At 48.3% G+C, this 13,332-nt stretch overlaps 1 protein-coding gene across 3 annotated transcripts in view; it reads right to left on the reverse strand.

The window, feature by feature from the left end:
* Positions 1-6,112: 6,112 nt before the first annotated feature.
* The window catches only part of SUCO (SUN domain containing ossification factor), a 60,237-nt gene continuing 53,017 nt past the window's right edge, over positions 6,113-13,332 (reverse strand). For 2 of the 3 annotated variants that reach the window (XM_037167379.2, XM_053659357.1), the window contains 3 exons: positions 13,096-13,187; positions 8,898-8,953; positions 6,113-8,068 (listed from right to left, as the gene is read on the reverse strand). In XM_037167379.2, coding sequence (XP_037023274.2) covers positions 7,583-8,068; positions 8,898-8,953; positions 13,096-13,187 — 634 coding nt within the window. In that variant the 3' untranslated portion in view covers positions 6,113-7,582. The remainder of the gene's footprint in view (positions 8,069-8,897; positions 8,954-13,095; positions 13,188-13,332) is intronic. The other variant, XM_053659356.1, reaches the window with a different exon arrangement.

The raw sequence follows: 13,332 nt of genomic DNA on the forward strand, positions 1-13,332 counted from the left end.
CAAAAGCTCAGTGAAAACTTTCCTCTGGGAAACTTTCCTCTTTCCTTTGGCCTTTCTTTTATTAGTCCTGCTGTTGGTGCCACGCTCCTGCAGTCGTGCGTAAAACTGCCCACTTCTGCAAGGTCCTGTTTGACCCTGAGCTGGTGGAGAAATGCAGGCCTCTGGACATGGTGTCTACCCACCTCTTGCTCATTAGAATAATCTGCGATTTTTGCCAGAATTCTGAAAACAGCCAAAGGAAAGAGGTTCTGGTGTGATTTTTTCCTTTCTCCCCCACTCCCACTTTAGGGCAGGTGACGCCACATGGAAGGGAAGATTCACCAGTTTTTCCCTCTCACCACCTACACCCCTCACCCAAAAATAAATAAATAAATAAAGAATTGAAAACACATTGTATTGCCCTGGCTGATGGGGCTCAGTGGATTGAGTGTGAGCCTGCGAACCAAAGAGTCACCAGTCGGATTCCCAGTCAGGGCACAGGCCTGGGTTGCAGGCCAGATTCCCAGTAGGGGGCGCTCAAGAGGCAACCAATCAGGTACCTCTCACACATGGATGTTTCTCTCCCTCTCTTCCTCCTGCCCTTCCCCTCTCTCTAAACATAAACAAATAGAATTTGAAAAAAAGAAAAGAACGCCCAGCTTAGACCAGTGATTTCCCACAAGGGAGGGGCCCGGACAGTCCAGAGTCCGGAGGCAGAGAGGTTCGGGTCCTGCCCCGCACCCACTCCCTCCCACTCTCAGACGCCCGCCCAGCACAGCACCTGAATAAGGAGAAACGGATTCCACGTGTCCTCAGCCTCGAGTTATTTGTGGGACATTATTCTCCCAGGCAGCTTACCTGTTGCAGGTGAAGTCTGTTTTCCGTAAGGGAGAGTCATCGTTTTCCTGCGATGAACACCTGGGAGGATTGACCTTGTCCTTGACCCAGCCTTCAGTCTCCCCAGCTGTTCGTGTCTTTAGTCTCTCCCATGTGCGTCGCTATATAAAAACGAAGCTTTTCTCTTACACTTCCTTCGGAATTTGTTTTCCCGGTCCTCCACGGAGAAAGGCGAGGAAGACAACAAGGCAGGGACTCGCTCCTCCCGCTAAACAGGAGTGAAGAATTCCCACGGTGCTCGGAGATTTCAGAAGCAGCAGTTAATTCCGCTGATTAGCCCGCAGTAGAGCCCTGAGGACCCGCAGTCGCAGCCAGGCTACTGTTCAAACCTGGCCAGCCACCACGACCCACCTGTGCTTCAGTCACAGCAGGTGTGGGGGCCCCGCACCTGCCAATCAACCTCCACGGGCAGAAAAGCTCACGACGGTGGATCACGGACGGTGTCTCCTTCGGAGGAGAGACAGTCGAGAGGAGACAGGAGACGGCCTTGGCGCCGGGAGAGAAACGGAACCCCTGGAGTCCGAGCTCCAGCTCAGGCCGTGGGGCTCAGTGCGCGCTGTGAGGCTGACTGCGCGCCTCTGACCGGGGCTGGCTCCGGACATGCGCCCTCCCGGTGCCCAGTGCAGGCCCCGCCCCTTCCCCCGGCAATGTCCATCCCTGCTGCTTCCACTGCCTGATCAACCCCCACTCACTCTTCCGGACACAGCTCGCGACCTGCCCTGCCCGGCTGGAGTTGTCCCGTCCTTGTTCCTAGAGCTCATCGTCACCCTTCCCCACCAGTGCACTAAAACATGGACCCTCACAGCCGAGTGAGGAGGGATGGGGACAGACACATCAGCACAGTTGTCACTGTAACATCACGATGCAATGTCAGAACAGGGGCCTGTGTGGAGCGGTAAAGGGGGTGGAACATCTTGTCTGAGTGTGCATTGAGGCGGCCTTTGTCTGAAAGGGGAAGGGTTTTTCTTGGACAGCGCACATCTATACACAAGCCCGGATGTGATCTCGTCTTCTCTGGCCAGGTCCCAAAAGAAAGTGGGAACAAGCAGGCGGGACACAGGCCCAAAGAAAGGGGGGCAAGCCCTGACCAGGCCTGCTGGGCCCCCCCAGAAGGCCCTCCATGTTAGGGGAACGCACTATTGCCCAAGGAAGGCTTGTAAGGCCTGGGCTGTGCTGCCCCACAGAAGTTTTGAAAGGGGGTGGACAGTAAAAGATCTTCTGTTGGGCCCCTTTTGAACTTGGGGAAGCAAAGCAGCTGCTAATATTAAAGTTACCAGATGCCCACCAGAACAGGGGCCCTCGAATCTGCAATACACAGGGTGACAGTCAACAGGTGACAGATTTGGGGGAAATGAGTCCAGCTCATTGCCACTGGAAGTTTGGGCATCTGTTATTCCTCTCACAGGTACGGAATATATTTTATTAGCAAGGAATGATCCTCTGCGGTAATCTCGAGGACAAGAAACCATTTTCTCAAGTAAACTGCACTCACAGAGTGTTAATTACATGGCTCCTCTTTCATAAAAATGGCAGGAGGGACATACAAAGGCCCAGCCACTGTCCAAAGATGGACTGATCGACCCTTGTCGTCAGTAACAGCCTGAGCCAGTTTGCAGTCACCATGGGATTGGCTGAAGGTGATCTTGTCAGTACCAGGCTCAGATTCTCACTCCTGATAACCCACCAAGAGGCTTCCTGAGCTTTACACTCAACAGCCAGCAGAGAGGGGAAAATTAAACACTACCAAAGGCCCAGTTTTATTTACTTGATGGAACTCTAATTAGGCAAACGGCCACGGGCCGCAGCCAGCCTGGGCTGGGCACCATGGCCCTCCCTGCTGGACGGAGGTCAGGCACTTCCAAGTGACTTGGGGAGCTTGCATGCTCTGGCAATGGGGAGACATACAGGCCGGAGCTCAAGTGCCAGCTGGGCTCTTGTGAGACGTGCACAGCGTGCTCAGGGACTGCAGGGGGAGAGCACAGACTCTCAGGGCAGGGAGGGGGGGCGGAGAAGAGCCACAGTTTCCGTTCTCCGCTGGGCTGGTTGTTATTTTTCAGCAGAGCCGCTTTGATGGGATGCTCATTAGCATCTCAGGCTCCCTCAAGTCAATATTCTGTTTCATGTGGGGATACTGAGTCATACTTGTACTTCCACTCTTAAAGTTCCATGAACTCCCCCAAACTAAGAATTCTGATTGCCTGCCCTTGGGGAGAGCTGATGTGGATGCTGCCCTTTCTCCTTTGCTGACTGCTTCTTAGTGCCGCACGGTGTGGACCCCCTGACCCCCTGAAGGTGAAGGGGTGCAGCAGCCCCTGCCCTGGCAACTGCACGCAGGAAATGTTTACTTTCCCTCATTGAACAACACACCTTTTGGGAAGGACTCATATATTTTTATCTGACAACCACATGCTACATGTATTATTTCTATATCCGTTAAAGGACCTCCCAGAAAACAGCTGGACTGGACATACAGCAGAGGGACACGCGACGGATGATCCCATCTATTCTGCACTCCAGGAGGTGCGTCCCTGCTGCTAACGCAGCGAAGAGCGAAGACAGGGCATCTCTATCAGACACACACCATGGAATCAAAAGTCATAGACTCCGTAGGTTCAGAGTAATCGGCTACATGAGGCAACGTGACAAGGACAGATGAGTTCAGAGGGGAACATTTGGGGTATAAGATTATTGGGAAAGAACTGAAGCTCAAAGTATAACCTTAAACAGAGGACCCGTTCACCACATTAACAGACAAAAAGTAGGGCCCAAAGCCATACAAACAGCCCAACTGTTGAAAGTGCTGATGCGAGAGGTACCTCCTCTCTTTCACTCTGCAGAGAGGAAAGAAAGTAAGTGTTGCGGAGAGGCAGATAAAATGTGTCTCGGGAAATCCTGACTGCAGGGACTCGGGAAGTGAGAAATAGATACGATGTGTCTACAGAAGTTGCGAGCTGGGGAAGAAAGATGCGTCACAGAAAGGATTTCAAAGAATCTTTGGCGGAGTCAATGACACAGAGAGCCCAGAAATGAACCCACACCTTTACGGCCCATTCATATTTGACAAAGGAGGTAAGAATGTATAATGGGGTAAAGACAGTCTCTTCCATAAATGGTGTTGAGAAAACTGGACAGATACGTGCAAAACAAAACTCTTATCATTCCGCAAGAGTGACTGTGTTGCCATGGTCGCCTCTGTCAGGAACATTCTTATCTAATCTCCTTTTTAAAACAGAATTTATTGGGGTGACACTGGTTAACAAAATTGCACAGGTTTCAGGTGTACGATTCTGTAACACATCATCTGTGGATTGTATTGTGTGTTCACTACCCCAAGCTGTCTCCTTCCTCTTTACCCTGTTCTACTTCCCTCACCCCCTTTCCCTCTGGCCATCACCATACTGTTGCCTGTACCTACAAGTTGGGTTGTTTTTGCTTATTCACTTCACCTTTTTCACCCCTTTCACTGACAGCTGTCAATGGAAGGAGGCATGAAACCCAGTCCGCCTGCAGACCACCGACTTGAAGGAGCAGGAGGAAAGGCAGGTCAAGTGCACAGACAGGCAGGCGCAAGCTTCTGGGAGTCTGACCGCTTCTGTACATTCTCAGTGCGACCAGGCCGCCATCTAAGCACAGGGGTGAGAGAGAGCGCATCCTGAGAACACACCCGAGAGTCGCTGGGGAGCATCAGGAGGCAGACTAAGAAAACGTACCGTGCGTGCCAGCAGCACGGAGGACCCGCGGAGGCCAACCACCATGAGCTGAAGTGAGACAGTTCTGACGCCTCTCCCGGGCCTCCTGTGGTTGGTGGGTGCCGGTGAGCCACAGGCAGAAGGCTCAGCTTCGGCGGGGTGACCTTTTGCCCAGCCAGGACATCAAGGCAAGAGAGGGACAAGGAAGCTGCAGGCGTATGCAAAGGAGCAGTATTAAGGGTTGCCCATGGACCTCACGTTGGACGTGATTCTACCACTGAGGGCGAGTGGGTGGATGTCCCGATGCTTAGCAAGCACCTGCTTAGGAATTTAGAGGTGAAAGGTCACAATGTCCCAACCAGTGTTCCAATGGTTCACCCAAAAAACGTGTGTGGTGTATACACAAACACAAAAACCCCAGAATGTTAACTGCTGAATGTGGGTAAAGGTACACGGGAGTTCGACTTTTCTACGAATTTGAAATTTTTCAAATTAAGAAGTTGGGGAAGAGCCTGAGGTTGTAAAAACAACTTTAGTCTATGAAATGTAGAGTTTTAAAAAAAGCAGTATTTTTGAAAAATAAATTGTTCCATAGATGTGTCCAACTAGGTTAACAGATACAAGTTTGTACTTATTTCATATTCATGCCTACAAGTTTACATTTCCAAACTGGGGGCAGAGCTAACTGGGAAATCAACAAGTGGCCAAGTGAACACGCAGCGGGGGACACAGAGCCGATAAGGGGGGCTGGTGGGAGCCAGGGGTCTTCGGGAGGAGGGCGTGGCAGAGAAGAGACAACTGTTCTTCTGAATTCGCTCTGTGAAAGGAATCCCTCAAAGTACACGTGTGCATAGCTTTTTAAAAATTAAAAGAGGTCCCTCGGTTTCCTCTTATTCCATCCTGTTTTAATGTTTTCCTTAACATCAGAAGAAATAAACGAGGCAGACTATCAAGGACAGCCATACACAGGGGAGGGGGGAACCGGGTTCACAGCCGTGAGCACACGGAACGGTTTACTCTGGTTTATTAAATATCGTTATTATTTCCCCGCTGAACGGTAACCCTGCCTTTGCCCCGCCATGTGCGTGTGTGTGTGCGCGCGCACGCACACACACACACACACACACACACACACACACAACTTTGATTCTTACCAGGCACAGATCCAGAAGAATTTTCACTTTTCTCCTCATGTGGGTATACTCTCAGAGAGGAAAGATAAACCCAAATTACAAACTTATGCTGGGGTAAGAGGTGGAAGGAATTAAATCGGTCGTCTTAAAGATGGCACCCAGTAAGAGGAAAGCACATACACGCTTTCTCTCTGATAAAAATTCAAACCTCCCCATTGGGGTCTGAAATCCCGACTGTGTAGGGAACAAAATGTTCACCACCAGCCTGTAGTGATCCGGCTTGTCATTGGCTGAAATGCGACCAATTACATAATGGGACGCTGCTGAACTTAGCTTCTGACGGCACCAAAACTTAAATCTTTGGTCAGAGTAACAGATTTGGGGGTTCTCCTTCAAAGAAGAGCGAGGCAGTGATTAATAAAGACAAGTGTTCAGATTTATTTGGAAATTCACAGTTTCTAACGGCACTACAGCTCCGTCGTCGCACACTGGGCGCCCCGCCCCACGCCGCCGCCTCCGCCTCCGCCTCCACCTGGACCGCTCTGCGGCGGGCTCTGCACAACCAGGCCCTCCTGCTCCCAACGGCTAATTGTACAGACTGGAACAAATGTCGATCATTTAAAACACACTGTTCACCTAAAGCAGCAACTTAAACAAAAAGGCTTTAAATAAGTCACATTACAAACAATACCTGCTGGAAGGTATCAGACAAGTTTAAACACAGTTACTACTAAAAGTGCTTAATAAGTTATAATTTAAGACTGACGACACAAAGTGGTCGATTCTCTTCCCAACAAAAGGGAACTTGCCACTTTCTCTCCCACCGGACAAACACACACAAAGAAATCCTTCTACTCAAATACGGTTGCTGCCAATTAAAGAAATGAAAGAACAAGATGAAGACAGACGCACGGGCATCACACACGTACGCACGCCTCCGCCCACTGCGGCCGATGCGAAGCGCACACCACGGACGAAGAGCCCTGGGGACCCGACTGTCCGACGGGCCTCGACAAGCCCGCCAGCTGGTTCGGGGCATGTTCACGGGCAGTGACTGCGTCACATGAGGCCTGGACTCGCCTGACAATTCTCCACATTTCCTATTTATCGAAAGTGACAGGCTGGAGGACTGGTGCTTACTGTGAACGTTGAAACCCTTCCAAGCAGTTACGTGTTTAAAAGGTGAATTTATAAAAAACTTATTTGCAAATACCAGTCATTTGTAAGAAAAGATCTTGCAGTTTTGTTTTCCTCGTTGAGTTGTAACTACAGAAAACTAGTGTGAATAAATTAAATGAAAACACACTTCAGAGCATCACCATTTACCTAAAAGCAGACATGAAATTCCAGCGCGTGTCGGTTTCAGGTGAGTCTGCTAACGAGGTCTGGCCGGCAGGTCTGCAGCCTCCTTCCACGGTCTGACCCACGTCACTGCGCTTGAGGGGCAGTCACCTCAGAGCCTTGTAGTGTTTGCAGCTTCGAAAAACTAACAGAGTTAGAAAAGAAATCAAACGACAGAAGAAGCCCCTCTCCTCTTCCAGTGGCATTATAAATAGACAAAAGGCACATAAATATGGAAGGTGCGAGAAATAGGACCAAAGCTACAGGAAGAGGTCTGGGCTTCTATTCCTGTCCCACCCAAGGAACTGGGCTTCCAAATTACCAACAATTAACCTGTGAAAAAGCATCTTTAGAAAATGTCTGCCATTGTCCTTATGGGAAGCCAGCCCAGACTGACCGACGCCATCCCACCCACTGTAGAAAGGCGGAAACCCTGGCTTCTGAATACTTTTCCCACAAACGTCGTCTCCCTCCCCCAAACCCTCAGATACCAGTGCTCCTCCGAGAGTAGCAAGAGTCCCCAGTGTGAAGAGTTCGAGTACCCTAGATGTGTCCCGAGACGGCCGTCACCCCAAAGGTGCCCACGGCCAGCTCTTTGTTTCCTCGGATGATGTCCTGCAGGCTCGGCAAGGACCCGGACTTAGTCTGTATCAGAGTTTGTATCAGCTTCCCTTGGTCCTGGACTTTAGAGCGCCGCCGCTTTAAAGCCCTCTTCTCAGTCTTTGTCTTTTGGGACTGTCTGTTGCACAGACTCGTGCACGCTGAAATGCCGCAGAAGTAAGACTCCTCCGGCTGGGTGCGCCCTGAAATGCCGCAGAAGTAAGACTCCTCCGACTGGGACGAGGTTTCCGAGCCCCCTTCGGACGGAGGGCCCTTGTAGGAGGAGTGGTAGACTTCGCCCACGTTGGAAAAGTCTCTCTGGTTTGTAAAGGGCTTCCTCCCTTTTATGTCTCCGTTGGCTACCGGGTGCAAGGGGTCTGCTGGCTTTATGGTCTCGATTTTGTCCGTTTTGTACTTGGAGCGCTTCTTCTGTAACATGAGTGACAGAAGGGCAGGAATTAGACCTCCACTAGCTACTTAGCCTCCTCTGACGTCTAGAGAGCTGAGTGCATGGAGGAGAAGAGCCACCTGCTGGTGGAAAGTGGAACAGTGTTCTCGCACTGTCAGGCACCGAGTGCATGGAGGAGAAGAGCCACCTGCTGGTGGAAAGTGGAACAGTGTTCTCTGCACTGTCAGGCACCACCGTCCCTCCCGACTCAGGGAAGGCTGCCCGGTGAAAACGCCCACTGCCACCTCGCTAACATCCCAACTCCTCGGATGTAGCAGATATTACACCAGCCAATTCCATGGGTATCTCACTCACCAACCCTGAAAGGTGAGGATTCTACCCCCGGTTTCAGGGCCCTGCCCAAGTCACGACACAGCAGTGGCCAGGCTGTGGCCGAACCCCAGCTGCGTGCTCCGGCACCCACCTTCTCTCTCCCACAGTCGCCTCTACCCAGAGAGCAGAGCTTCCTCCGAGAGGCCAAGTGGAAGAAGCACAGGCTGCGGAGCCAGAAGAGCCTCAGTATGTTCGGAGTTTTGCCCCCGGTGAACGGGTCATTCACAGAGGACGAAAGCTCTGAGCGCCACAAGCAGCGGCAAGCTCTCCACAGTGACACGTTTAGGTGTTGCAGGTCACACTGTGTTTTCAGAGTATTCTTCCTTATTTTACACCCCTTTGAAAATGGCTTCCAGATTCATTCCTGCCACAGGCCAAATATGGCTTATGGGCCAGTTTGCTGACCCCCTGTCTAACCTACTTCTTCATCTACTGCCACACACCCACCAAGACACTTAGAAACCAACAAAACATTACCTTTTTCTCTGGAGAGAACTTGAGGGGCTCTACAATGTACAAAGCGTTCGGGTCTGCTATAAATAAGAAAAAACAAACAGCAGATGTAAAAAAGATTATGCTATGATTAAACACGACAAAAATATTGTATCATCCCTTAGGGATTTTTTCTAACAGGAGCAACAAATTTATATTTCTGCCAGGTCTGTGATATACTCATGCATTCTGAATCACTAAGCCAGGAGCAACAGGTGGGAGGCAGTTCTTATTTGGGGCTTTACTGGTCACCCCCAAGCACTCCCCCTACGCCTGCACCACCACGGGCCGCTGGCCACCACTGTCGAGATGCTCCACTGGCCCAGTCCTGCCCTCTTACCTGATGCGACAAGGACCTCAGCAGGAAGCTGGAACCAACCCTACGGACCACCTGAATATGCTCCTAAAAGACTAACTCTACACCGTGTCGCTAATGTGGGTTGACACTGTGCCACCAGTGGCGGTGACCATGCACGAGAGTCCGAGGAACGCAGACACGAAAACTGACCTGGTAAGTTTTTATTACAATGATTTACTAAAATCGAAACTGTGAACCCCCAAACCTGAAAACAGGTTGAACATGCAATGCAAATGACCAAACAATAATGAGCACACCCTTCTGGCACAGTGAGTGAAGCAGAAGCACTAGTTTCAGTTCTGGGTTTTTCTAAAACTTCGTTACTTTAAGCACATGCAAGACGGCCCTGTGCCACCCACGTTGACAAGATCATGACACACAGACACAAAAGGGGCAAAGAGACTTCAGTCCCATCAAAACAGTGAAGCGTAAATGGCCTACGGAACGACAGAGAAAGAAGCCTGTACGTAAAAAATCCACCACAAAATGTCAGATGCCAGAAACTTATTAATAACATGATTCAACCAGTTATATTTTACATTATATCCTTGCCATGTGTTGAGAAATTCAACAGATATATAAAAATATCGAACCATTCCCTCCAAATAGTCATTTCTATTAGATTACGAATCTCCCTCAAATTGTTTTTTTTAAACATTATGTCTACTTTTGGATGGGAGTTAAGGGCTATTCAGATCAGCCTGTACAACGAAAGTAATTATATATGATGGACTTTTTAAAAAATCACTGTAAAAGCATTCAAAAGCTACCAAGGTAAGTAAGCAATCCCCAGGCTAAAAATGAAGAGAAAGTAGGAATCCAAAAGGTCCAGTGGACCCAAAAGTCTCTGTTGGCCGCGGAGCATCTGCCGGTGCAAGAATACGGGCTCTTGGGGCTCGGACGCAGCCTAAGGGAACAGGGCAGGAATCGAGCCTTAGGCCCATCCAAGCAACAGTTTGGGAGACTCCCCTCCCGCTCTCGACAACAGGCTGGGGCCCCAGCAGAGGAGACCCGCGGGGAAAGGAGGAGCCTGTGCAGAGACTGATGGTCCGAGTGCCCATCACCTCGGGGCCCAGCAGCCCAAGCCTGGAGTGTGCAGTTTTCCTGAGTGTAAAGCAAGCAGAAACTCCCCCTGGAGTGAGGACCTACATTTTAGGCCTCAAACTGTCCCTACAAATAACTTTTCAAAGAGAAGGACTAGCACAGAGATAACCAGGTACATAAAGCTACAAAGCACCTTGAGCAAGAGTCTGCAAAAACAATTAATGAACAGATTAAAAATTAAATTAAAATACTGAAATTATCAAACACAGACTATAACTAGAATTATTCTTAGTACTTTACATTAAAAAAACAAGCTTGGAAATATGTTCAAGAAACATAAAACAAAAGAACCTGTAAGTTTTTAAAAAATACTATAAAAACTCCTAGAAATGGAAAATAACTAAAATTTAAAAGTCGATGAATGAATTTAATTGAAGACTATAGACGACTGAAGAATGCACGGCCTGGAAAAGAGACCAGAAGAAATCATCCAAAATATAGCACAGAAAAGCAAAAAAGATGAGAAATAAAGGTGGTACTTCCACCAAATTAGAAAAATACATCCTAAAATTCATACTAAATCACAAGAGATCTAAAATAAACAAAACGATTTTGAAAAATAGGAGTAAAGAGGACTCATACTTCCTGACTTCAAAACACATTACCAGCTACAGTAATCAAAACGGCCTGGTTCCGGCATAAAGACAGACAAACAGACAAATGAAATTTGAAAAGAGCCCAGAAACAAACCCTCACAGGTATGGTCAAGTCATCTTCGACAAGGGTGCCAGGACCACCCACCCACTGGGGACAGAGCAGTCTCTCCAACAAGGGTTGCTGGGAAAGCTGGACACCCACAGGCAGAGGGTCAGAGGGGTGAAGCCGGACCCTGCCGCACACCACACTGACTGGAAATGGAGACCTCAACGTGTGACCTAAAACTGTAACATCTCTGGAAGAAAACGTAGGGAAAACTCCATGACACTGGACTTGGCAATGATTTCTTGAGTATGACATCTAACATACAGGGAGCAAAACCAAAAACGGACAAATGAGACTGTCAAACTCAAAAACTGCTTCTATCACGGAACACAATCAACAGAGTCCAAAGGCAAACTGTGAAATGGGAGAAGACATTTGCAGAGCACACATCTGGTAAGGAGTTAGTACCTGGGATATATGAAGCACTCCTACAGCGAAAACACCCCCCAATAATCCAATTAAAAGTGGGCTGGAAGATGATTTGCAAATGACCAACGAACACATGAAAAGATGCTTAACATCTCTCAGTATCTGAAGAATGAAAATCTAAATCACAATACATCACCCGACACCTATTAGGAAAGTTACTACAAAAAAAAAGCAAAAAACAACTGATGAGAAGATGAAGAAAATGGAACCACTATACACTGTCGGCAGGACTGCACGAAGGTGCGACCACCATGGGAACCGACGCACAGGCCCCTGGGAACGCACAGCCAGCGACGGTCCTGCGATCCCACCTCCGGGCACACGTCCAGGAGAACTATAAGCAGGGGCCTGAGGAGGTAAGTGCACACTCACGTTCGCAGCACCAATGCTCACAAGAGCCAAGGAGTGGAAGCAACCCAAAAGCGCGCTAACACAGGAACAAACAAAATGCGGTGGGTGTGTAGAACAGAGTATTATTCAGTGTTCAAAAAGGAGGGAAACCCTGGCACATGCTATGACATGAATGATCCTTGAGGACACTGTGCTGAATGAAACGACTCAGTCACAGACAAATACTGTATGACTCTACCTACACGAGGAAACCAAAGAGTCAAGTTCATAGACACAAAAAATACAACGGTGGTTACCAGGGCCTAGGTGAAGGGAAAAAGGGGAGCTGTTTACCATATAGAGAATTTTAGATTTATGAAATGAAAAAGTTCTGGAGACCTGTTTCAATTAAAGATTTCACTTGCAAAAAGACACAACCAAGAAAAGAAAGAAAAGGAAAAGAGAGGCAGGAAGGAGGAAGAGATGTACCAGATCTCAGCAAACACACATGTAACAGATTAGGTCTGCAAAGCTTTGTGGTACCAGCCAACCAGGAAAGCTCAGGAATGAGTCCTTGAATGATTTCATCAACTGAAATATGCAGCTTACTTACTAAATCCTAAAGAAAGAGTAGCCAATAATTAAGAAAGTGCTCCTAATTGAAATATATAATTAGTATGGTTATTTTAATATTGCTAGAAGGATAAGTCTCTTAATAAGCATTAATTAAAGCACTACTTATAAAAGTACTAATATTGAAAAACAGCCACTCAGCACACATCTATTCACAGACACTGAGGTCTTCACTGAGTGTTAGCCAATGAAAAGTTTTCAGACTTTGGGCTTTTAAAAAAGAGAAAGACCAGATTTTTTTTCAAAAATGCCTCATAGTCCTAAACTACAGGCAAAAGGAGTCCTACCTGTACAGGAAGAGGAAGCAGATAAGCACAGGATGCTATGGGAGCACATTCAGGTTTTCCATATCTGGTGAATTGTCTCAAACATCCCTTTCTAAAAAGAAATACTTCTAAACAGAAGCACAGCAAACACAGCCACCAAGGGCTCCCTGAGCTCAGCCCCTCCCCACCCTCCGGGCTTTCAGGAACAGAGGGAGATACGGAGTGTGGAAACGACATGGCGGCTCTGCCTGTTATTTGTTGTAGGCGGCCTCCAATGCAACGCTGACATTGTGTTTATGCCACAAGTGAGCCAGACTCATGTTTACACACACACACACAGTACACATCCACAACAATCTACCTTCTTTTCCAGTTAACGGTAGAGACTCGGATCTGATGAGTGGGAATGAAGTTCTCCTTTTCAAACTCATATCGTCATAGGAAGAGAAACACCTAAAACATTAAGAAAAATCAACATTGGACACAATGACTAAACTACACAGAATTGACTCCGTAGTTAGCGCTAGACGGCAGCTACTGAGAATGTACATGACATGCTACGGTAACACTCCAGGTATTGCGAATATGTCTAAAAAAA

This window comes from Artibeus jamaicensis, unplaced genomic scaffold, assembly GCF_021234435.1.
Source record: "Artibeus jamaicensis isolate MK-2021 breed Jamaican fruit bat unplaced genomic scaffold, CSHL_Jam_final scaffold_625, whole genome shotgun sequence".
NCBI lineage: Eukaryota > Metazoa > Chordata > Mammalia > Chiroptera > Phyllostomidae > Artibeus > Artibeus jamaicensis.